This window comes from Fundulus heteroclitus, chromosome 20 (assembly GCF_011125445.2).
Source record: "Fundulus heteroclitus isolate FHET01 chromosome 20, MU-UCD_Fhet_4.1, whole genome shotgun sequence".
NCBI lineage: Eukaryota > Metazoa > Chordata > Actinopteri > Cyprinodontiformes > Fundulidae > Fundulus > Fundulus heteroclitus.
In genome coordinates this window covers 15,841,852-15,863,770 of record NC_046380.1, presented here as the reverse complement: position 1 = coordinate 15,863,770, position 21,919 = coordinate 15,841,852, and the positions used below count along the sequence as shown (strand labels likewise).

The window sequence follows — 21,919 nt, the reverse complement described above, 5'->3', positions numbered from 1 at the left end:
TGGTGTTTAATATTATAATGGTGACCATGGTTAAAAGTTTTCTTTATTATTAGCATATTTCTATTGTTCCCTGCATCTTTTTACTCTGATTTCCCAAAAAGGCATTCAACCAGTTCTTTCATTTTTTCGTGTCAATATAGCGATTGTTGCAGTTCAAGCTATTGTGCAGCTCTATTTTTCTTTTAATTTTCTTGACTTTACTAATAGTGTTCTTTTTGTGACTGGAAGCATTATTTAAAGTCCACCTTTGATAGCAAAGTCTTCTTACTTCCCATTGAACTGCAGCCAAAGAGCATTTGAGCTTTAATTTTTTTCCTAAGTTTTTGAAAATCATCAACATTGACACTGACGCTGACAGGTCCTGCTCTGTTTTTCTGCAGTGAATCTGGACAGAGAGAGCAAAGACAATCAGTGGTTGGGAGTTTCAGTCAAAAGTCAGGGAATTGGAGGCAAAGTGGTGGTAAGTGATCTTTATAAGGCGAACATAACATCCATCAGTGCAGATAACCGCTGTGTAATTTGGCAAAAGCATGTTGTTTTTTTCAGCTAACCCTAACTGAGCCAGACTGAAACCACAAATTTGATATTATACTGTTTCTCACAAGACCTGTGCTCACCTGTACGAGCTGAGACAACGAGTGAGTCAACCTTCGGAAACCCGGGATCCCATCGGACGCTGCTACGTCCTGAGCGATGACCTGACGAAGCGGGACGACTTGGACGGAGGAGAGTGGAAGTTCTGCGAGGGCCGATCGCAGGGACACGAGCAGTTTGGTTTCTGTCAGCAGGGTCTGTCTGTCAGTTTCACTCCAGACAGAAATTTCATCCTCTTTGGAGCTCCGGGAACATACAACTGGAAAGGTAACGTTTCCAGGCAGCGTTTTTGTTTTTAGACATGTCTCCAAAAGAGTCGGATAAAAAAACAAACAACTGATAATATTTATGGATATGATTTTTCAATAATCTTCCATTTCCAATATTACAATATGCAGAGTCTGGAAATTAGGGGTGAAATTCTTACTGTAATCTATGAAAGAAAGATAATCAATGTATATATTTTAAATAATATATTACTGACTGCAGGACAGGGCTTATGATGTATAGGCTAATCTACTGATTGAACGCAAACAGAGGTGAATCAAATTAAGGTCTTGGATTAATCAAATGCATTAATTACTTAATGGATTAGTTTCTGTCAGAGATAACAAAGAGAGTGTTTGATGCGTGTTGCAGCTTCTCTGTGCATGTCACATTATATATTCACATTAAAAAATGTAATAAGATCCAACTGTTTATTTTAAGAGATATGTTGTCAAATCAATCAGTCAGTTACATACAATTCAACTCGACCCTGATTATCATAAAATGCCTTTAAATTTAGTTTATTATGCTAATTGGTAAAACGCTCTCCGTCTAAGGAAACCCAGCTGATCGCATCGACTGGCTTTGCAGTAATCACTCTTCCTGAACAAACATGCAGCAGCAGTGGACAGTTGATTGAATCCTGTTAACTTTGCTGCAATCCCTCATACTGAGCATGCATATGGTGACAGTGGAGAGGAGAACTCACGTTTCACAGGAAGAAACATTCATCAGAACCAGGCTCAGTGCGAGGAGCTGTTCTCCCTAAACAACTGTCAGTTTAACAAGACAACATAGATGTGCAAAAAAACAACAACACTTGAAGCGGTCCTTGGGCGCTTTCTATGTTAAAAAAGTTAAACCGTTTGCAAAAAGACAAATAAAAAACACAAATTTTTGTGTTTCATGCAACTTAATTTTGATTTAATTTTTAACACCCATTGAAAATAAATGACTTTATATATTTCAGAGTAAAAATTTCATTCATAAAGATTAGTTTTTCACTGGGTCAGTTAGCTACACGCAAATACAAAAGGGGTCATATTTGTGTCTCTGTTCACTCTGCGGCTGGTAAAGCCAGTTCTAGCGACAGGTCAGCGACTGCTGCATCAATAATGTTATTTTTCTTTGGAATGCTTTTTGAGTTTAAAATATACGAAATTGATAGTAGAAAAGTTGAAATCTGGATTGATGATGTGCTTTTTTCCCCATGTACAGTGCCTTGCAAAAGATTTTACATGTTTCAAACCTCTTCTCATTTTGTCCCATTACACATTTAAATGTATTTTATGGGGATTTTATGTGATAGACCACTACAAAGTATCACATAATGGTGAAGCAGAAGGAAAAATACATGCCGTTTCTTTTTTTGTAATGCAGTTATTTTGCATGCATTTGTCATTTGCAGACCAACTTTTTGCTAAGGTTGCAGCTGAGAGTCTCCTGGAGTATGCAGCAATTCATATCAAGTGAATGCACCTTGCCACTGCAGTCTGAAGTCTTTTTTATTGTCCCAGGACTGCCTGGTATTTAGTTCCATTCATGTTCCCATCAAATCTTACCAGCTTCTCTGTCTTTGCTAAAAAGACAGCGTCCCCACAACATGATGCTGCCGCCACCATGTTTTACCTCAGGGATGAGGTGTTCAGGGTGATGTGCAGAGCTAGTTTTCACAAAAAAAGTGTTTTGAACATGGGCCAAAAGGTTTTATTTTGATCTCATCAGACTGGAACATCTTCTTACTAATGTTTGGCTTGTTCACTATATGGCCCAAACTGTAAGTTTAACTGAAAAACCATTTCTTGGTAGATTTGCAGCTGAGCGGTACTCTCTTCATTTTCAGATGATGCTCAGAACCTTGGAAATTGTTATATAAATGATCTATTCTTCAAAGTTCTCCACAACCTTATTTTCATTGCCCAAATGTTCTTCAGCACTTTGGTATTTAGAGATTAAATGACACATTACCACTACCTCTAAGGGTAATTGTTAATTGGATTTTGTTGAGACTTGATGGACTAAAGGGATGGTATACAAAGCCTTGCCACAGTCAAATTGTAAAATATTCTGAAAACATTTGTCCTACTTTATTTGAGCTTCACAATAATGTACAACTTTTTGTTGACATATAAAATCCCTTTAAAATACGCTAAAGTTTATAGTTCTAAAGTAAGAGTTGTGAAAACCTTTGCAAGGCACTGCATGTATATTTCTAATCTTGTATATTCTGTGTCTGATGATGTGTGATTGTGATGAAAAAGAAAATGTGCCTTATTTTATTCCAGGTTTATCTATCTATCTATCTATCTATCTATCTATCTATCTATCTATCTATCTATCTATCTATCTGTCTGTCTGTCTGTCTGTCTGTCTGTCTGTCTGTCTATCTATATATTCATCTGGTCTTTAGCAGGTTCTAAAGTTATAGAAATCTAAAATCCGGTGTACAAATTCCCCGAACCACATGCAATAGATTAAACAAGGATGAAGTCAAAGCTGAAAAGTTACTTTCTTTTTTACCAGCGATGTAGAAAGTGTTTTCTTGCTGCTCTGCTGTGCCTTGACCTGTTTCCTTTCCAGGTGAGCTGCGAGTCGAGCTCCTGAACCAGACTGTGCTTGACCTCGGTTTCTATGACGATGGGCCGTACGAGGTGGCAGATCACAAAGAGTTCAATGCGCTGCTCATCCCAGTGCCCTCCCACAGTTACCTGGGTAGGACTTGCCCTCTGTCCTCACTGCTGCCCGAGCACAGGAGAGAAAGAGAGGGCCGTGGGAGGCGGACGTCGGGGCTCAGACTGTAACCCGAATAAACACAGGAACAGCAGCAAATGCTCAGCCGCCCCTGGCTGCAAGAGGGTAAACTTGTTTCAATGTCACTCCCATTCCCCTGGGGATTATTTCTGGCTGGGCCTGTGACTCATAAAACCCAAAATATGACTCAATATCTTTTCTGTGAGCGCTTTCTCACAGTGGGTGGACATGTCAAAAAGGCCTGCAGCCGACTGTGGCCTGAGATGAATTCTGATGATGCCAGTGATGACTGCTTTTCTTGTGGAAACAAGGGAAACATTGTAAGCTCCAGCTTCAGGCCAGTAGTGCTGCCTTCATTCAATGGGCCAACCTCTTTGGGAGGCTGGAGAAGAGACGACATGTCACAGTTTTAGGCGGTCGGGATGCAGTCTGAGCCCAAAACGTCGTCTTTCCAACACAAACCCCTTGGTTTTGCAGGCGGAAGTGCTGCTGCGCCACAAAAACAAAGCATCAATCAAACACAGCCTGTCTCACCTGCACCCCCCCCCCTTTCTCCTCTTTTTTCCTCCCTCACCATTTCACCACCCCACCACCCCCTCCCACACTCGTTCCTCTGTCTCCTTCTGTCTTTCCTCTCCCGTTTTTGGGCCACATAGGGCTCTTGTTCATGGCTAGCGCTGTTGAAGACGCACCGCTGTACAAAACTCTGGAGCCTTCCACACCGTTTGAGGACGTAGCTCATAATAGCTACTTAGGTTTGTAGGCGTGGAGTGTGCTCGTTTGGATCAGGTTGGACTTGTAGTGGATGTAGTCTCTGTTCTGTCTTTGTCTTTGGCATTTGTCCTCAGATGTAGATTTTTAGTGCGTAATCTCTTTATACCATGATAAAGAGATGACCATCTAAGTCGTTCTTTTTCTCACAGCTGTAATGATTTCATTTAATTCAATTTATTTCATTATTATTTCACATTATACCTAATTTTCTTTAATACCACCTGGTGGTCTTTGACTCAAAAAGATGGTTGTCTCTTTGTGTGTAGTAGCACGAGGGTGTTTGTCCGTTTTGTCCACTGTCTTTAGTGTGTCTGTTTGGGTGAAACTTTCCAGAGCGTCTTGGTGGTGGGCTTTACCGTTGATTGTTGGAGCTCCTCTTAACAAAATGGTGTTGAAGAGTTTAACTAACAACACAAAATGATTGTTCCTTCCCAAATTCCAACATAGGCACTTTAACATTTGTGTTGTAGTTGTGTATGTTCTGCAAAGCTATTTTCACATTATTTCACGTTACAACCAAAAACCTAAATGTAGTTTTGTATTTTATGTGATAGACCTGCATAAAGTTAACCTGACTCTAGCCAGACGTATTTCGCTCCTCCTAGCTTCACTCACATACATCTGGGACTGATTCATAGGAATTGCCTTTTTTAAAGGCTGGGCCTTATCAAAAATTCTTGCATATGATTGGATAAGCCACTTCTCTGTCATCTTTATCGACGTGCTATTTCAACCACTCACACCAAAGCTAACCTGTCACGCTGTGAGAGTGACGCAGGAAAAAACAAACCTTTTTTTTATTTTCTTTAAATGTGTTTGCGGCTCTAGTGGCACGCGTCTTATTGACAGTGAGCTGACAGGAAGAGGGGGGAAGACAGGTGGCAAAGCGCCGCGGGTCGGAGTCGATCTCGGGCCGACCGCGTCGAGGACTAAAGGACTCCTAACATGGTTCATGCTAACCGCTACGCCACAGGCGCGCCCCGTAAAACAAAACTTGCCAAATCCGGTCGGGAGAAGGGCGAAAACATCGTTTCCACCAACAAAAGCCTTCAGAGGCGTTCTCTGATGTTCTTTTAATGAAACAATATTAGGTAGATTGGACAACACGGAAGAAATAGCAGCATCAATGTTAACGCTTGCTTCCTCGATGCGAGCCGCCATTGTTGTCTGAATCAAAACAGTCTCACGTCACGGTCGCTTCTCCACTACGTCACATTTATGAAACTCCAGCCCTGCGTCCTGATTGGCTGGACAATAAAATTGGTTGGAGAAATCACTCTCTATGGGAGAGGTCCCAGATGGATGTGAGTGAAGCTAGGTGGAGCGATATCCATCTGTCCAGAGTCCGGTTAGCATAAAGTAGTGTATAACTGAAATGTCAAAGGTAAAATACGTAATTCTTTTTTAAAGGGGTGTGTGCATTTGTATTCAGTCGCCTTTATGCTGATAACCCAGAATAACTCCCATTCAAACAAATTGCCCTCTGATGTCACCTAACCAGTAAATAGTCTTACTGGCTGTGATTGTAGCCTAGCATAAATCCAGCCTCTCTTGTGAAGGTCTCAGAGGTCTGCTAGAGAAGACAAGTGAACAAACGGCATCATGAAGACCAGGGAACACTTCAGTCAGGTCAGGGAGAAAGTTTCGGAGAGGTCTGAAGCAGGATTAGGTTAAAAACCAAAAAAACCCAAAAACATATCTTGGCTTTGAACATCTCACAGTGCCCGTCTCAGTCAATCATCTAAAAATAGAAAGGGCAACTGAAAATGTACCACGACAAAGCTGTCCACAGAAACTGAGATGCTGCCTGAGAAAGATATTAATCAGAGAAGCAGCCAGAAAGCCCAGGGTAAATGTGGAGGAGCTGCAGAGACTCACAGCTAAAGTGGGAAAATCTATTGACAGGACAACCAAACATCTGGCTTTACTGAGAGAGTGGCACCCATGTAGACATGGAAATGTGTGGAAGAAGGCCAGATGACACCAAAATTAAACATTTTAGGCTAAATGCAAAATGCTTTGTGCAGAGGAAAAAATATCTTTGGACACCACCCCAACGATTAAATGTATTGGGTGAGGGGGGGGGGGGTAGTAATGTTTCTTTTCAGAAGGAGCAGAAAATCTGGTCAAGAAGTCGCCGTGAAACACTTGAGACTAAGACAGAAGTTGACCGTTGTGCAGAAGAATCGCTCCCAAACATTCAGCCAGAGTTACAGTTAAATAGTTTGGATTAGAGTAAATTTCTGTGTTAGTTGTTTACCATTTTGTGTTGGTCTTTCATACAAAATTGTAAATAAATATATAAAAGTTGGTAGTTGTAAAGTGAAACAATGTGGAAAAGTTTAGCATGGATGATTTAGCCGTCTTGATCACTTCTGACCAGGCAAGTAAACACATTTTTAAATTTTGTGTCCTGCTTAAGAATTTAGGCAATGTGTAAAAATGTTAAAGCGGTCTGTGGGTTAGACGTATTTATTTAATGGTTTGACAGCTTTAATGAATTTAGTTCAGAAGAAAAAAATCTAAATGAATGGATGAAGTCTCTGGACAATAAAGATTCCCTGGCCGCCTTTAAGCTTCTGAAGCACCATTTTGAAGGCCATCTCTAACCGGCGTACCAAAACTGCCTGTTTTCTATTAGCCAGCGCCTGTTAAACAGGACCAGTTTCTATTCATTGTCGATCTTCAGTTATTATTCTTCAGTGTGTGGATTCACTATAAATCTCTCTCCATTCACATCCCTCCGAGCCTGCGTTCCCTTGCAATGTTGAGCTGTGGCCCTGACAACACTAATTCCCTCATGACCTTTTAGCCCTCATTCATCACTCACATGCTTCCATTGATCCTGCAGCCAGATGACGCGAAACATTTATGTGTGCTTGATAACGTTTGAATCATTGCTCACAAATCTCTCAGGATGTAGACATTTTGTGATTTTATGATTAACAGTGAAAAATGTCCAAATTGCGGAATAAAGGCCATTTGAAGATTCATCAAAGCCAAAGCAAATGTTGGGCACAGAATTTAGAAAAACACAAAGAGCAGTCTTAAAAAAAGCCCATTTTGATACTAGACTGGTTAAAAAGATCAATTAGAATGCATGTTATGCATAAATTGTATTTATTTTAAATTGCAACGATTGGAGCAGATCGCACAAATAGAAGGAAATTGATTTTTTATTAATGTTGGACATTCTTGAATTTAAAAAGGACAAAAAGATGCAAGAACTTATGAGATTAATGAAGATAATAGAATGAAAAATTAAGAGTTAACCAGAACCGAACACATATAAGCAAAAAAATATTTTAGTAATTTCATTATTGTGTGGTGAAGCTATCTATCTATATATATATATATATATATATATATATATATATATATATATATATATATATATATATACAAACACCAATATTTTAAGGTTACCACTGCTAAACAACCTTTTGCTCCATTCTGCTTTCATTCTGCATTTATATTTAGAGCGCCAGATCGCTGGTGGCATGCATGTTAAAAGCAGAACAAATAACACCCTGTCTCCATTTACTGGTCTGGAGGAACTACTATGTTAAATTCCACACCTGCCACCCTGGAGCTGCTCTCATTTGGTGTCCTTCTTGTCTTCCTTTGCATGTTTACTCAGAGCTAACAAATGTCCTGTGTTCCCATGGATTAACCTCTCTGTATAAACCCTCTGCCTGCATGTCAGACTGAAAAATGCATTGTTGTGTAAATGATTTTAAATAATATGCAATTTGTCTCAAAGTTTGATAAAGAAATGCAAACACAATCATTTCATGAAGTAAAATTACTTCTATTACTCCTATGGTTCACTTGAGTTACACCCAATGGTGTTTTCACATCTCAGCACACATAAGCTTAAATAGAACACACATCAAAAAGGAGGAGATACATTTGGCAATAAATCTGGTTAATGTGCCTCTACTTTTATTTATTTTTTTACATACTAACCCAACCAGAGGCATCTGATGCACAGCTACAGCGTCATCAGTCTCATCACACCAGGATCAGGCATCCCCTTCTGCTCATGTCACAATCAGCCAGTTAGCTTTTACTAGCAGACACAGACACACAGAACATCACACACATCATGACTTTGGCATAAAATCAATAGTCACTTAAGCTACACATTTCATTAGTAAGAAGACATGCAGATCATTGCCCACAGAGAAGAGCCGAGCCACTACAGCTCACAGCCAGTACTGATGTCTGAACCCGACTCTGCTTTCCCCCCTTTTTTTTCTTCCGTTTCCTCTTCTTATGTTTCCTTCTCTTCTTACACCAGGGTTTTCTGTAGACTCAGCCAAAGGCATAATGAACCTCGAGGAGCTGACCTTTGTGGCTGGTGCACCACGTGCCAAACACACAGGGGCTGTGGTGCTGCTGAAGAAGGACAACGTGCACCGGCTGGTGCCTCAGCACATATTCTGGGGGGAGGAGCTTGCATCCTCGTTTGGATATTCTGTGGCCACCACGGATCTCAACAATGATGGGTGAGGAAAGGATCATTTATAATTCACTGTAATTTATCATGACAGACCTAATAAGTAAAAATGCTACACTATGCAGTGCATTGCAAAAGCTTTTACACGTAGTTGATTGGTATTTTGTGGGATACATCAACACAAAGTAGCCTAATTGTGACATGCAAGAAAAAAAAAAAGTATTTTACAAATAAAACAACAAAAAAATTCAGGGTGATATATTTAATCATCCTCCTTCACTCAGATACAGCTAAATCGAGTCCTGTGCAACAATATTCAACAGTCTTCTAATTAGAAAATAAAATCCAGTTATTTGTAGTTTAGACCAATACAGCTGTTTTGTGCAGGACTTACAGGTGTGTTAGAGGGCAGTGAATGTAATTTGAACAAACAAAGAAATAAAATCCTAGGAGCAAACCAATCCTAGCATGTCACCGAGCATTGAATCAATTATCTAAAAGTGGAAACAGTACAGCTCAACTACAACACTTAACACACTGTTGTCCACCTAATCTAACCGGGAAAGGAAAGTATTAATCAGAGAGTTTTCATCAGGCCAATGGCAACTCTAGAGGATCTGCAGAGATCTGCCGCTCAGGTGGAAGAAGCTGGTGCCAGGAGAACAGTTAGTGGCATACTCTACAAACTTGGCCCTTATGGATCAAGGATGCCGTAATTGTCCCACAATTTAACTGCTTTTCTTCTGTTATATGTCATCTCTAGCAGACTTTATAAAATTCCAAAAATAATTAATAAACCGTGCACCCAGGTTTATGTATTGATAAAATTTTATTCATTTTGTAAAACAATCAAATAAAGCAATGAAATCCTAGTCTGTATTATTGTGGAAAACAGTATTATTTTATCTTTTGACTAAAAAGTAGTGTGCTTGCTATTTTAAAATCAACATAATTTCATTTTGTACTCACCGCTAGCTGGGAATATACTTGGTCCTGATTTGCACTATTAGTTTTCTATTGCAAGAGAATAACCATTTATTTGGCAGTTGTGTGGCTAATGGCTTCTTTAATTTTTAGAAAAGCTAAATAACTGAAAAACTCCTTTAAATTGACCATCAAGAAATTTTCTTTTGAAAGCAAAACTAAATAAGCCTCCTTTAAACATGGCAGATTTTTTTTGGGTTGAGAGGTGAATAGTTTAAAATTCTCTAAGCATTGTTTTAATATGTGAACTTCTGCCTTTATTTCTGTTGCTAGGTGGACAGATGTGATTGTTGGAGCTCCTAACTTTTTTGACCGTAAAGCAGAGATCGGCGGAGCTGTGTATGTGTATTTAAACCCCTTTGGTCACTGGGATGATCAGGCCAGACCGATCCGCCTCAATGGAACATATGACTCCATGTTTGGGATGACAGTCGGTAATATCGGAGATCTCGATCAGGATGGATACGGAGGTGTGAGCAACGCTGTTTTTTTTAATTTACAGAGCTTATAAATCATGAATCAGAAATGTCATATATTAATAACATAAGACCGGTTTGGCATTATAAGGTACAGAGACCAAAGTTTCTGAATCAAAATTTATATTTTTTTTAAACAAATGACATGTTCTGTTGGTGTAGCTTAAGACCTGTGCAACCATTAGCATGTTGAAAGATCTCCATTCACTGTGCTTGACAAACCAAAACGTCTAAAAATGAATCTGTCTGATATTTGCAGATATTGCGGTGGGAGCTCCATTTGATGGAGATGGAAAAGTTTTCATCTACAGAGGCTCTGATGCTGGAATTGAGACTAAGCCTGCTCAGGTCAGTTTCAGAAGCAAAGCTAATAGGTTTGCATGTAAGTAAATGAAAGCCTCGAGGCTCTTAGTAAACGTAATCTATGTCACATTAGGTTCTGGATGGCCGTGACTTTGACGTGAAACGTTTTGGCTACTCCATCTCAGGGGGTATGGATATCGACGAGAACCACTATCCAGATGTGGTTGTCGGTTCTCTTAATGACTCTGTGGTTCTCTTCAGGTAAAAAAAATAAACAAACAAAAAAACAAACTCTGGTCATTAAGTAGCTGTTATCTTATTTTACCTTCAATCAGTATGTAGGAAATACCGAATACAACTAGACCAAAATAACATCCAAGCAGACACAATGCATGATTTGCTTTCCTTAAATGCATCTTTTTTTTCATCTGTCTCTGCATCCTCAAGGTCTCGTCCCGTAATCCACGTGATCAGAGAAGTATCAATCGATCCTCAGTATATTGATTTGGAGCAGAAGAACTGCAAGGAAAGAGAGGGAGTTTGGTAGGAACCGATAATGTTAAAACCTTCTAAGACGAATCAGTTTTAAGCTGAAGGGCATGTTGCTGTAAAAACGCTTCTGGCAATATCTAACTGGCTGTTACTCCTCTCCAACTTCCTTTCAGTGTTGAGGTTAAGGCCTGCTTTATGTTCACGGCACACCCACATCACTACTCGCCACACATTAGTAAGTCAAACCAAAGCTTTCAGCTTTTAATTTGTGTTATGTACTTTTTTTCACAAAATAAATTGAAGCATTGCCAAGAGAGTCTGGAGTTATTAATAATTACTCCGGGAACCTTTCGTATCTGTGTTGTAACCGCATTAAGATTAAAAGCAGCTATTTATTGTGGACTTTTTTTTTCTTGTCATCTCGTATTTCTCGTTGTTCTCCAGCCCTCGTGGTGCAGTTTGAAGCAGACACGGAGCGCAGAAAGCTGGGCCTCCCTCACCGCGTTAACTTCCTGGGACGCAGCTCTCTGGACCCAGAGTACACCCAGACAGAAGAGGTGGAGCTGCATCGGCAGCGCCGCGCTGATTGCACGACTGCCATCTTCCAGCTGCATGTCAGTCAATGGCAACCTCCGCTGTCTTTATGTTCTTTTATTCTTGCAGGCATGCACCTATTATGAAAACGTCACAAACCAATATTTTTTGGACAAACGTTTCTGCTCCCTTCTCGTCCTTGCAGGAAAACATCCGTGACAAACTGCGTCCCATTTCATTAGACGTAACCCACACGATCAAGCCTGTGCCGCCGCGCAAGCACTCTAAGAGAGCGACCAAGCTGCCACCTGTACTGAATATCTCTCCGTCTAACACGCTGCATTCTGAGGTCTGTGAGAAAAATAGAGTTATCAAGCTTTTAATCGAAAAACCTTAAATCCCGATGGAACTCATCATGTCTCCCGGTTAAACTTTAAAGGTGAACTTCCTGCGAGAAGGATGCGGCAGCGACAAAATCTGTCAGAGCAACCTGAAGCTGAGCTACCAGTTTGGAACCAGGCCCCTGAACTCTGACTCCTTCACTCCTCTGCCCAGGTTAGTGCTGAAACGAGTGAACCGGAGAGTTTGGTGATGCATTTACTGTCTTTGAACCGTCCAAAATCTACATTAATATTGAGTTAATCTCTTAAATTAGCCTTTTGATGCTCGGTCACGCAAATCCTTACTGAAGCCCTATCATTTTAATCTTTCACTTCTAGTTTTTAATCAGTAAAAAGTGCCCAATTGACTAAATGTGCTTATATACAGTTTGTTGCATTGCCAAATGTGTGCTTTTTGACCAGATGACCCACCTTTTTCTTTGTCTTCACGCAGAGATGATGACGGTGTGCAGGTGTTTTCTCTGTCTGATCAGCGGCTGGTGGTGCTGGAGATCACGGTGACCAACACGCCTTCAGATCCTCTGAACCCAGAGGAAGACGGCGATGACGCTCACGCTTCCCAACTGTTTATCAACCTTCCAAGCACGTTGCCGTACGCCGGCTCCAGGGTCCCACCGCAGGTACGCCCTAAAGAAGCCGTGCAGACGAATCATCAGGTGATATAAAGCAGTATATTTATTCTGATCGTATGTGTTTGTTTCTGACCGCAGATGATGTGTCAGGCGAATCAGAATGGCTCCCAAGTTGAATGTGATCTGGGAAACCCTGTCAAACGAAATGCGAAGGTAAAAAAAAGTTGTTTCTTTTGCCTCGTCTTGTGAATGTGTGGCAGTGTAGTAGCGCTTTTATCAGAAACCTGGCAGAGTCCCCTGTAAGACGCATTTATAATAACTAGCACAGAAGCTCAAGCCAGACAGAAATCTCTGCCTGTTTTACAAAACTATGCATTTGCAATTACACTTCAATTTTATCCTTTTTTCTTTCAATTTTAGCTAAAATTCACCATCAACCTGAGCACATCCAACATCACTACTGAGACAACTGAGCTGACAGCAGGTCTCCAACTGGCAACGTAAGGACCCCAAACCCCTCTGTAGCAACCGGTGTTCAAAGCATAAATATTAACATGTATTTAAAACGTTTTTTTATTCTGACTAGTTTCTTTTTTTTCCTCTCTCCAGGATCAGTGAACAGCTTGACCTGGATCCTGTCACAGCTTATGCTAAAGTTGTGATAGAGCTCCCCCTGTCTCTCATTGGGTGAGTGAGCAGATACATCTGTAGTCTAAATGTTGCATTTAAAATAAGGCGACTTTTGAAGGCAGTTAGTGCTAGTGGATTTTACTTAGGGGTATTAGAGTAAAGGGGTCATTCCATAGTCTTAGCACTTTTATTTGCAAAAAAAACCTTGAAAGCCATGCACCCTTTTGGCTTCTACTTCAAATTATGGTATGTACTACTTTGTGTTTATCTTACACAGGAAATCCCAGTAAACTGTTCTGAAATTTGCACTTGTGAAATGAGAAAATGCTCAAAACGAACAAATAAAAGCATATCTGCTAACTAAAGTGCTGACGTTAATTTTTTTTCTTCAGACTGGCTCGTCCTCACCAGCTGTTCTTCAGTGGCACGGTGAAGGGGGAGAGCGCCATGACCAGCCTGGAGGACATTGGCAACCCTGTGGATTTAGAGTTTGTGGTGAGGGAAGAGTTTTTGTTTGTTTGTCTTGGCCACAGAGTGATTGTTGTATTTTGTACAAGTAATATTCTATGATTAGTACAATTTAATCTGTGTGACTAAAAGAGGGAAAGACTATGAAGTCTGCTAAAAAAATACAAAAAAAATAAAAACAAGAAAAAAAAGCCCCCACAAAAAAATTCAACCTGATATTTATTTTATTTTCTCAGATATCCAATCCTGGAAAACCTCTCCAGACCCTAGGCTCCGCCTTCCTCAACATCATGTGGCCTAACGAGCTGGTCAATGGGAAGTGGCTGCTGTATCCTGCAAGCCTGAAGTTTGAGGGCCACCCAGAGACTCACTGTAGTCCTGCCGGAGCTGTGAATCCCCTAAAGCTGCAGAGTTCATCAGCTGCTGAGCAGGTAATAGGTGCAAGTAGGGCTGTTCTATAACTACCAATTGCATCTGAATTTACAAGCTTCAAAGATTATTTGTGCGACTATATACAGGTGGGTAGAAGTCGGCGTTCACATCCAGAGGAGGAAGATCAAGTGATGACAAAAGGCAGTGACGGACGCACCACGCCAGCAGTGGCAGCTTCAGAGAGACGCAAGTCACTTAAACTGGTAGGAGAGACTAAAAATGCAGAGGGAAATGTTTTTAACTTTAATTAATTATTTCAAATGCATTTAAGAAACAAAACTGTGAAATCTAAAGACGGAGACTATAAAGCAGGAGTGTCAAACTCATTTCTACATTGGGCCACTGACATCATGAAGTCATTAAAAGGGCTGGTTGCACGTGTATTGATGATACTTTTGATCTTATAATTTCATTTCAGTTCATATAGAAATATAGAAAAAGCACAGTGACATAAAAGTAGCACACATAGACCCAGTTTATACAGTTTATCTGAAAAAAAAAAAAACGTTATTGGGGTGAGTTCCACTTTAAACTCTTATGATGCTGCATCACTTTTTTGACATGTCTGGGTTGTTTTAATGTGTTGTGGAAAAACTGACATCCAGTGGCAGGATGTTGTTACTAGACAGCTAAATCAACATTCGCTACAGGAGGCACAGTTTTAGCCACTTTATAAACTTTAAAAGAATATATGCCTCTACTTTATGACATAATATTAATTTTTTGACTCTTGAGGGCCGTATAAATAACCTTGATGGGCCAGATTTGGCCCGTGGGTCTTGAGTTTGACACGTGCTATGAAGAACGTTGCTTTGCTGTCCTTCTCCTAAATGGACAATCTCATGCAGAGTGTTTAGCTGTCATTTCATTCTTCAGGATTGCCTCCTTGGGTCAGCACGCTGTGTGCTGTTCCAGTGTCCGCTCCACAGCTTTACTGGTCAGACTGTCCTCAAGATCCACGCCAGGCTATGGAAGAGCAGTTTCATAGAGGTAAAAAACAGCGGTTCTGTATCTAAATCAGTTGTTCTGTCTGTCCAAATAAGCAAAACATCCAAATAAATCGCACGTACAATTATGAACTCATTTCAAGTCAAAACGTCAGATGGCAGTCTACAACGCTGCACAGTACATTTAGCTGCAGGCAGCATTGTGCAATTTGCATAGATCTCTAACCAGACAGTCCACGACAGATTGAAGTGTGTGAATACACATTTGCAAGTGACAGTGTTAATGATTTTCATTGGCTCAGAAACCTGTGTAACCAGTAGTGTGTGTGTGTGTGTAACATTGCAGTGTAATTCAATTGACCTGTTTGTAGGCTGAGAAACATCATTCATCTCCAGTTTGGAGCAAATCGGATCATGCATGTATCATTCAGAGCCAGCTGTGTGCAAATGTCGGGGTGATGAGATTCACCACTCTGCCGAGCCCACATGGTCCAGCCGACAGGCACTGTTCGCTGTCGGATCATCAGACATTAAAACCTGTATGAGTCAAGACTAGAAAAAGAGCACATCCACCAGCTAAACGTGTAACTTCTTGTTCTAACTGGATGGAGTTAAAGTGACGTCAGCAAATGGCGATGTGAATGTGCTGGTTTGTGATAACACACAGAAAGGTTGGCATAGCTTCAACCCTGTGTTTGTGGTAGTTATTGGACCTTCATGGTCCATGGTCATGGTGGTATTGGACCTTTTATGGCGAGACGCCCGATTTTAAAGCTTGGCCATGCCTACATTCTTCGATGTGGCAGAAAGCTTTTTATAACTTTTGATCTCCAGGGTCTTGAATCTACACTGAGGGATTTCTGGTCAATAAGTTGAAAGCTGCAGGCTCAGTTCACACAGATATGTGCATAAAAGAGACAAACCACTGGCTTGTATCTGGTGTTTGACCCGTATGAAAACTGAAACCAGTTTTGAGATTGATGGACTTAATTTTGGCCAGATTGTATGCATTTTATAATGATTAAAGTCAGTACTATTGGCTGGCAATCATTGTGGGTGGATGGGTTGTGCCTCCTGGGAAAAGGCGTTATTGTGACAACTTTGAAAGACGTAGGAACAGTTGATAGGCTCAGAGATATGTTTAAAATGTTCGTGAGGACACTCTTGATCTTCTCATTATTGCTATAAAACACAACCAGGTATGTTATTCAGTCACTTACGAGAGTTAATCCTGGAGAGGGTCCTTCTCACACTGGTTGTGGACAAACACACAGCCTGCTTCTAGTGATTCTCTCTCAAAGCGTGCAAATAGGTTGTTGAGGCTGTTTAACAAGGAGATATCAATGTGTCCACATATCTTCTTGCTGTAGATAAGTTTTGCTTCCCTGGCTCCACGGAACCAGTTAGCTCTTGCTTTTGCTCGGCTTTTCAGTGTGCCATAAGCTGCATCCTGAATCCGCCTGTGAACCTTTCCTGTCAGCTATGACTTTAAAAGTAACGGGGTTCTGAGTCAGAGCCATCACTTATTGTCTTTCTGCAGGAAAAGTTGTTTTTGCAATATAGTGCAACAGACAACATACATATACAAGAGTGCTTATACAGAATTATTAGGAATAAAGTGTAATGGGTTCATCTGAAATCCTCATGTTTTAAAGCGAAGTACACTCAAGCTACAACCGAATGATTTTTTTTTTTTTTTAGGGTTAAAGTTTGATTTATTTCTCTGTCTCTCAGGATTTCCCAACTGTTAGTGCTCTGGAGCTGCTGATCAGAGCCAACATCACTGTGAAGTCCAGCATCAAACATCTGGTCCTCAGGGATGCATCTGTACAGGTACTCAACTCACCACTACAAAGAACCGTATAGATTATTAGATAATACGTTTAAACAAATGAAAAACAGAAATCTGAACATGTAGGTTCACTAAGCTGGTGACCAAGAAGTTTCTGTCAAACAAGCTGAATACATAAAATACATAAAAATATGCCTTGCATTACCTATTATTTTTGCTTATTGTACATGTAATCCTCTCCTCCTCACCAGATCCCAGTAATGATCTACCCTGAGCTTGGTCTTGCAGACCAGTACCGGATCCCCTGGTGGATCATCCTAATAGCCATCTTGGCAGGCATCCTGCTGCTGACTCTCCTCGTCTGCATATTGTGGAAGGTAATTCACAGGGTTGGGCTTTTTTTTAGTCCTGGATAGTCGTCTTTGATGGCTTTTAGGTACAATTTGGTTCTTAATCACTAACAGGACTCAAAGTTAAGGTTATATATCTTTAAAAATATGGAAAAGACAGCTGAGTCAATGGCAAGAAATGTGTACTCTCATGGAAGTGCTGCTAAAAAAATGTATGCTAAACTTTCATACATTTAAAAATATGATTTTGTTGATCAAATAATTAATAAATAGATGTTTTAAACTGTGGGTATATCTTTAATTATTAGAAAGTGTTACCACAGGTAAGGGGCTCTAATTCAGCAGTAGTTTTGACATGACAGTTGTAGCCAATGTCCCGGATGCGTCTGTGTGTGGTGTCTCCTATAAAGCTCTGACTCCAGCTTCAGTCCACACCAGGTGAACCCCCTCCCCCCAAACTCTTGAATGGGTTTGCTTCCTAATCCTCTCAAAGCCATACTTTCGTCACTAGTGCTGTTTTTTTCTGCCACACATTTTCCATCAGTATGCTTTAATCCAGGCTGAGGAGAAAAAGGCCTAGATGGTTGCTTAGAGTAGATCAAAGTCCTCCTTTAAGAAGAATGAACTGCAAAAATACAAATAAAAATAAGAAAATGTTTTCTTGATTTGAGCAGATAAATAAGAGTATTTGCCAATGGAATGAGATTTTTACACTTACAATAGGAACAACTCATCTCCATCATCTTATTTCAAGTGTAGTTTATCTAATTATCTGATTTTTAGGGGTAAAAATACTCATTCTATTGGCAGATAATCTTATTTACCTCCTCAAATCAAGGACAAATACACCAATTTCAAGAAACTTTGACTTATTTTTAATTTTAATTTTGTTTTTGCAGTGTGTAAATGTAGCAACCCGTTTGGAAATATATGCATCACGACTTTCCACAATTCAGCATCTAGTTTAGAAGTTTCTATAGATGTAAATTATTCCATCATTTACCTTCATTCAGCACTTTCTACACACTTTCTACTCCAGTCCATTTATTTCTCACCTTTTCTTCATCTTTCAGGCATATAAATCTTTCCAACTCTCTCAACTGTACTTTTTATCCTTTCTGCTGATATTTTTCTACTTTCTCTCCTTCCCATTTTTTCTTGTATCATTCTGACTTTAAGCCTGTCATCTTTCTCTTTGTTTCTCCATCCCCCCCCCCCCCCCACCCCCCACGGTTATCTGATGCCTCAGTGTGGGTTCTTCAAGCGCAGCCAGCGGCGCCCGCACTATGAGACGGAGTACTACCGCGCCCATTTGGGGGTGCAACCCTCGGAGGTGGAGAAGCAGGCATCAGAGCTATAATATTAAACCTATTTCCATCTGGCCTGCTCTCCCCTCCTCCTGTCTCTCCAAGCGGTAAAAACTCCTCACGCACATTCGTTTTGCTGCTCCGCTCACTCCGAGGCCGGTGTTGTGTATTACAGCATGAAACAGAGAGAGAGCGCAGTCCCATTGTGCCCTGTACATTTCTGAAAAGAACAACAAAAAACAAGTATTTCATAAAAATTCAGATTAGTTTTTTTTTTTTTTTTTTTTTTTTACCTGCTGAATCATATACTGACTCCAAAGATACACATTTTCTAAACGTTTCAGTGTGAGATTATGCTACAGCAATAAAAAAAAAAAGTAGAAATTTACTATTCATTCTTTTTTTTTTTAAATACTTTTTCATCCTTGGACCACTAATTGTGGAGGTGTGTAAATCGTCTAACTTGTGTACACAAGCTGGACCATAAGACTAGATATGATCATGTAATCTCTCTCCTGATTGTATATCAATTCTTACGCTAAAAGGAATTTGTGCAATGCACAGCACCCTAGTAACAAACCCTCCTTGTTTACAACATTCCTGATGAATAGCAGACACTGGGACTTCAATACTTTCTCTGATCAGATCAATCAAAATTCAGCAGGATGTAGATTTTAGCAGGCTAAATGCTCCCATTATTGAGGATGGCGGATTAATTGGTCCTTGTTGAACACCATCCAGCCGTCTCTGCTTCAGGGCTTTGAGCTGCCTGCTGTGCTGTGTGCGGTGCCTCTTACTGTTTAATGACCTGCACCTGTTCGTTCTGGCATCAATCTGTTAAGACGAGTCATTTTCTTCACATAAATACATGTCGTACATTTTTTAAGCCATGTTTGGTTTGCATGTGTTTGATGTGTAAAAAAAAGAAAAAAATAACAAATGCCAGAATGAGCTTGACACAAGATTGCTGGGTGTTTTTCTTTCTTTATATTTTTTATCTGTTTAATGGACATGGAATGAAGTCATTGGTTTGCATATATTTGTCTTTTAATGCTTTGAAACAGAGATAATGGTAGTGTGTTTTCTAGTGTGTGCCTTTTTTTGACTGCAGGTCATCAGAAGACTGGCTAAGTAAGCTTAAATAGAAAATTCAAGGATGAGATAATTCACTTCCAGGGCTTGAAATATGAAACAAGAGCCCTGAAATATGGGCAAATAAATCAGTTCTACTCATACTAACTGTTTTTCTGCTGTTGTCTGTTTCATTTTGCCTTCTCTTTCCATCCCCTCCCCATCTTCTCTGGACCTCCTCTCCTCCCTGTGTGGACAGTGTGGCTTCTTCCGACGTGCGCACTACAAAGACAAGCTTCCTCAGTACCACGCAGTGAAGATTCCCCGCGAGCTCCGGCCACAGTTCCAAACGGAGAAGTCTGGAAGTGTCCATAAAAAGGAATGGGCCACGCACTGGAGTGATGGGACCTTGTAACTTTGAAGCACTGTCATAATTTGAATCACCGTGTGTGGCACTCATTCTGTCTTTGCTTAGCAACTAACTGATTGGGAAAAAAAAAAAAAAAAAAAAAAAGTTCACCAAGACTGGGATCATGGGATATCGCGCATGTCAGAACATGCAAATCGGTGGCCTTTGGGCAGATCTGTATTCTCCAAACTGCAGCTCATTAACATCTTGGCCTCAAATATTCTGTTTACACTGTGCATCCACTGTTTCACAGTTTGACAGCGAGCACTGAAGGCTCGCAACAAGGTCAGAACGAGTCTCGCTGCTCAGTACGTTTCACGGCGTACACAAGGGAGCGTCGGCGCTTCGTCGTCTGTCAGCGGTTTTGACTGACAGATCAGAGGAGGAATGGAAAATCAAAGACATGCATGAATGCACAAACATACAGGACAATATTAGATGCCAAGAGACATGCAGATTGATGCAGACGCCATGGGACAGACTACTTTTTGCCTGAACTACTGGGACTGAGATATGAGAACAGGCAAAGGAAAAAAAAAACAGCTTTTTAATGAAAAGAATGTTTGGAGTTGTTTTTTGTTTTGTTTTGTTTGTAACGATGAACTGAATGCATAGTTTTCTTGGCTAGTTGGGAAAAAAATAAATAATGCAGGTGCATCCCAATAAATTAAAATAACACTGAAATGTTGATTTATTTCAGTAACTCAGCTCAAAAAGTGAAACATATAATATTCATAACATACAGAGTGACACATTCTTACTTTTTATTTCAGTTGAAATTTGATGGCTTACAGCTATCAAAACTGCCACTTTGTAAGTATGCCACTTTTTGTTTCTATTCAATGAACAAATTTTGTTACTGAAATAAACATCCTGATGAGATTTTAATTTGAGACGCACCTGTATGCTCACTATTTTGCTGTCACATGTTTAAAAAAAAAAAAAAACCTTTGTTACTATTTTTTTCTTTTTTAGTTACATGTTAGTTAGATCTACTGAACGTCTCTGGTCTGCTGCCTGGTTTACCTTGAATTTACCGTGAAATGAAATACAGGCAACACCGTGAAATGCTAGGGGTCGTGACCTCGTTGTTGCATGGAAATCAAATGGGTCAGAAAGGTAAGCAATGCTTAACTCCAAATTTATTTTCCAACAGGTTCCTGCTGATTACAGCACATGTAATTATCATTTTTGCAAAAGGCAGAATGTCTAAAATAGTTTTATAACATTTCTGAGTGACTTAGGATGCTCATGAGCAAATATTAAGCAAATAACGTTTTCTAATTATACAATCTAATTTGTCACCCTGATAACTGCTCACATGATTTCACATGAACCAGTACAATGATTTCAGCACCGATGGGTCTAATTTCCAACATGTGCCTTATTGTAAACACGGCAGATGGAGAGCTACTGGTCACAAACACAAGGCTACTGCTAATTAGATGCTGCCGCCCTGAGACATCTGTTGGACACAGGTGGGCGAGTACAACATCCTTCAGACGCTGAAGCGACGCATAGAAGGGATTTCCTAGTTTTCTACAACAGCAGCAAATGGAGCAGAACAAACTTTTTGAGGATTTTATTTTGGAGTCATTAACTCAGTTGTAAAGCGTTTTGGAGACGGCTTGGATTTTTAGGTATTGCTGGACAATCGTTTGTGTTTTCTGCATGCAGGGTCCTACTGCGCTTCTGATGTCTCCAAAACTACGATTATTTTTGTTGCCATTTATTTATTTTTGTTTGGCTGTACCGTTTCAACCTTGTAAATAAAAGACAACTTGGCCAAGAAATTTGTCGGTAGATTTTTTTTATGAGCAGCGGTCTGAGAGAATGGGGTTAGAAAGGTTGCAGCTCACTAACACAACAGCAGGTGGCGGCAAAACAGTTAAACTGACAAAAA

General features: G+C 40.2%; 1 protein-coding gene across 4 annotated transcripts in view; it reads left to right on the top strand.

Annotated features, from left to right (window-relative positions):
• The window catches only part of itga7 (integrin, alpha 7), a 42,181-nt gene extending 20,372 nt beyond the window's left edge, over positions 1-21,809 (top strand). Inside the window, exons 3-27 of one of the 4 annotated variants that reach the window (XR_004933588.1) lie at positions 381-460; positions 606-861; positions 3,442-3,573; positions 4,269-4,367; positions 8,690-8,897; positions 10,106-10,302; positions 10,568-10,656; positions 10,745-10,872; positions 11,059-11,154; positions 11,277-11,338; positions 11,548-11,717; positions 11,843-11,986; positions 12,077-12,192; positions 12,472-12,658; positions 12,749-12,823; positions 13,031-13,110; positions 13,220-13,297; positions 13,633-13,735; positions 13,945-14,139; positions 14,227-14,343; positions 15,017-15,130; positions 16,822-16,920; positions 17,131-17,256; positions 18,479-18,643; positions 19,867-19,892. Coding sequence is in view for 3 of the 4 variants with exons in the window: in XM_036152141.1 (XP_036008034.1) it covers positions 381-460; positions 606-861; positions 3,442-3,573; positions 4,269-4,367; positions 8,690-8,897; positions 10,106-10,302; positions 10,568-10,656; positions 10,745-10,872; positions 11,059-11,154; positions 11,277-11,338; positions 11,548-11,717; positions 11,843-11,986; positions 12,077-12,192; positions 12,472-12,658; positions 12,749-12,823; positions 13,031-13,110; positions 13,220-13,297; positions 13,633-13,735; positions 13,945-14,139; positions 14,227-14,343; positions 15,017-15,130; positions 16,822-16,920; positions 17,131-17,256; positions 19,867-20,022 (3,107 nt within the window). In the remaining variant the exon portion in view is untranslated. Of the gene's footprint in view, positions 1-380; positions 461-605; positions 862-3,441; positions 3,574-4,268; positions 4,368-8,689; positions 8,898-10,105; positions 10,303-10,567; positions 10,657-10,744; positions 10,873-11,058; positions 11,155-11,276; positions 11,339-11,547; positions 11,718-11,842; positions 11,987-12,076; positions 12,193-12,471; positions 12,659-12,748; positions 12,824-13,030; positions 13,111-13,219; positions 13,298-13,632; positions 13,736-13,944; positions 14,140-14,226; positions 14,344-15,016; positions 15,131-16,821; positions 16,921-17,130; positions 17,257-18,478; positions 18,644-19,866 lie in introns of all 4 variants that reach the window. The other 3 variants (XM_036152141.1, XM_012869355.3, XM_012869354.3) reach the window with 3 other exon arrangements.
• The last annotated feature ends 110 nt before the right edge of the window (positions 21,810-21,919 follow it).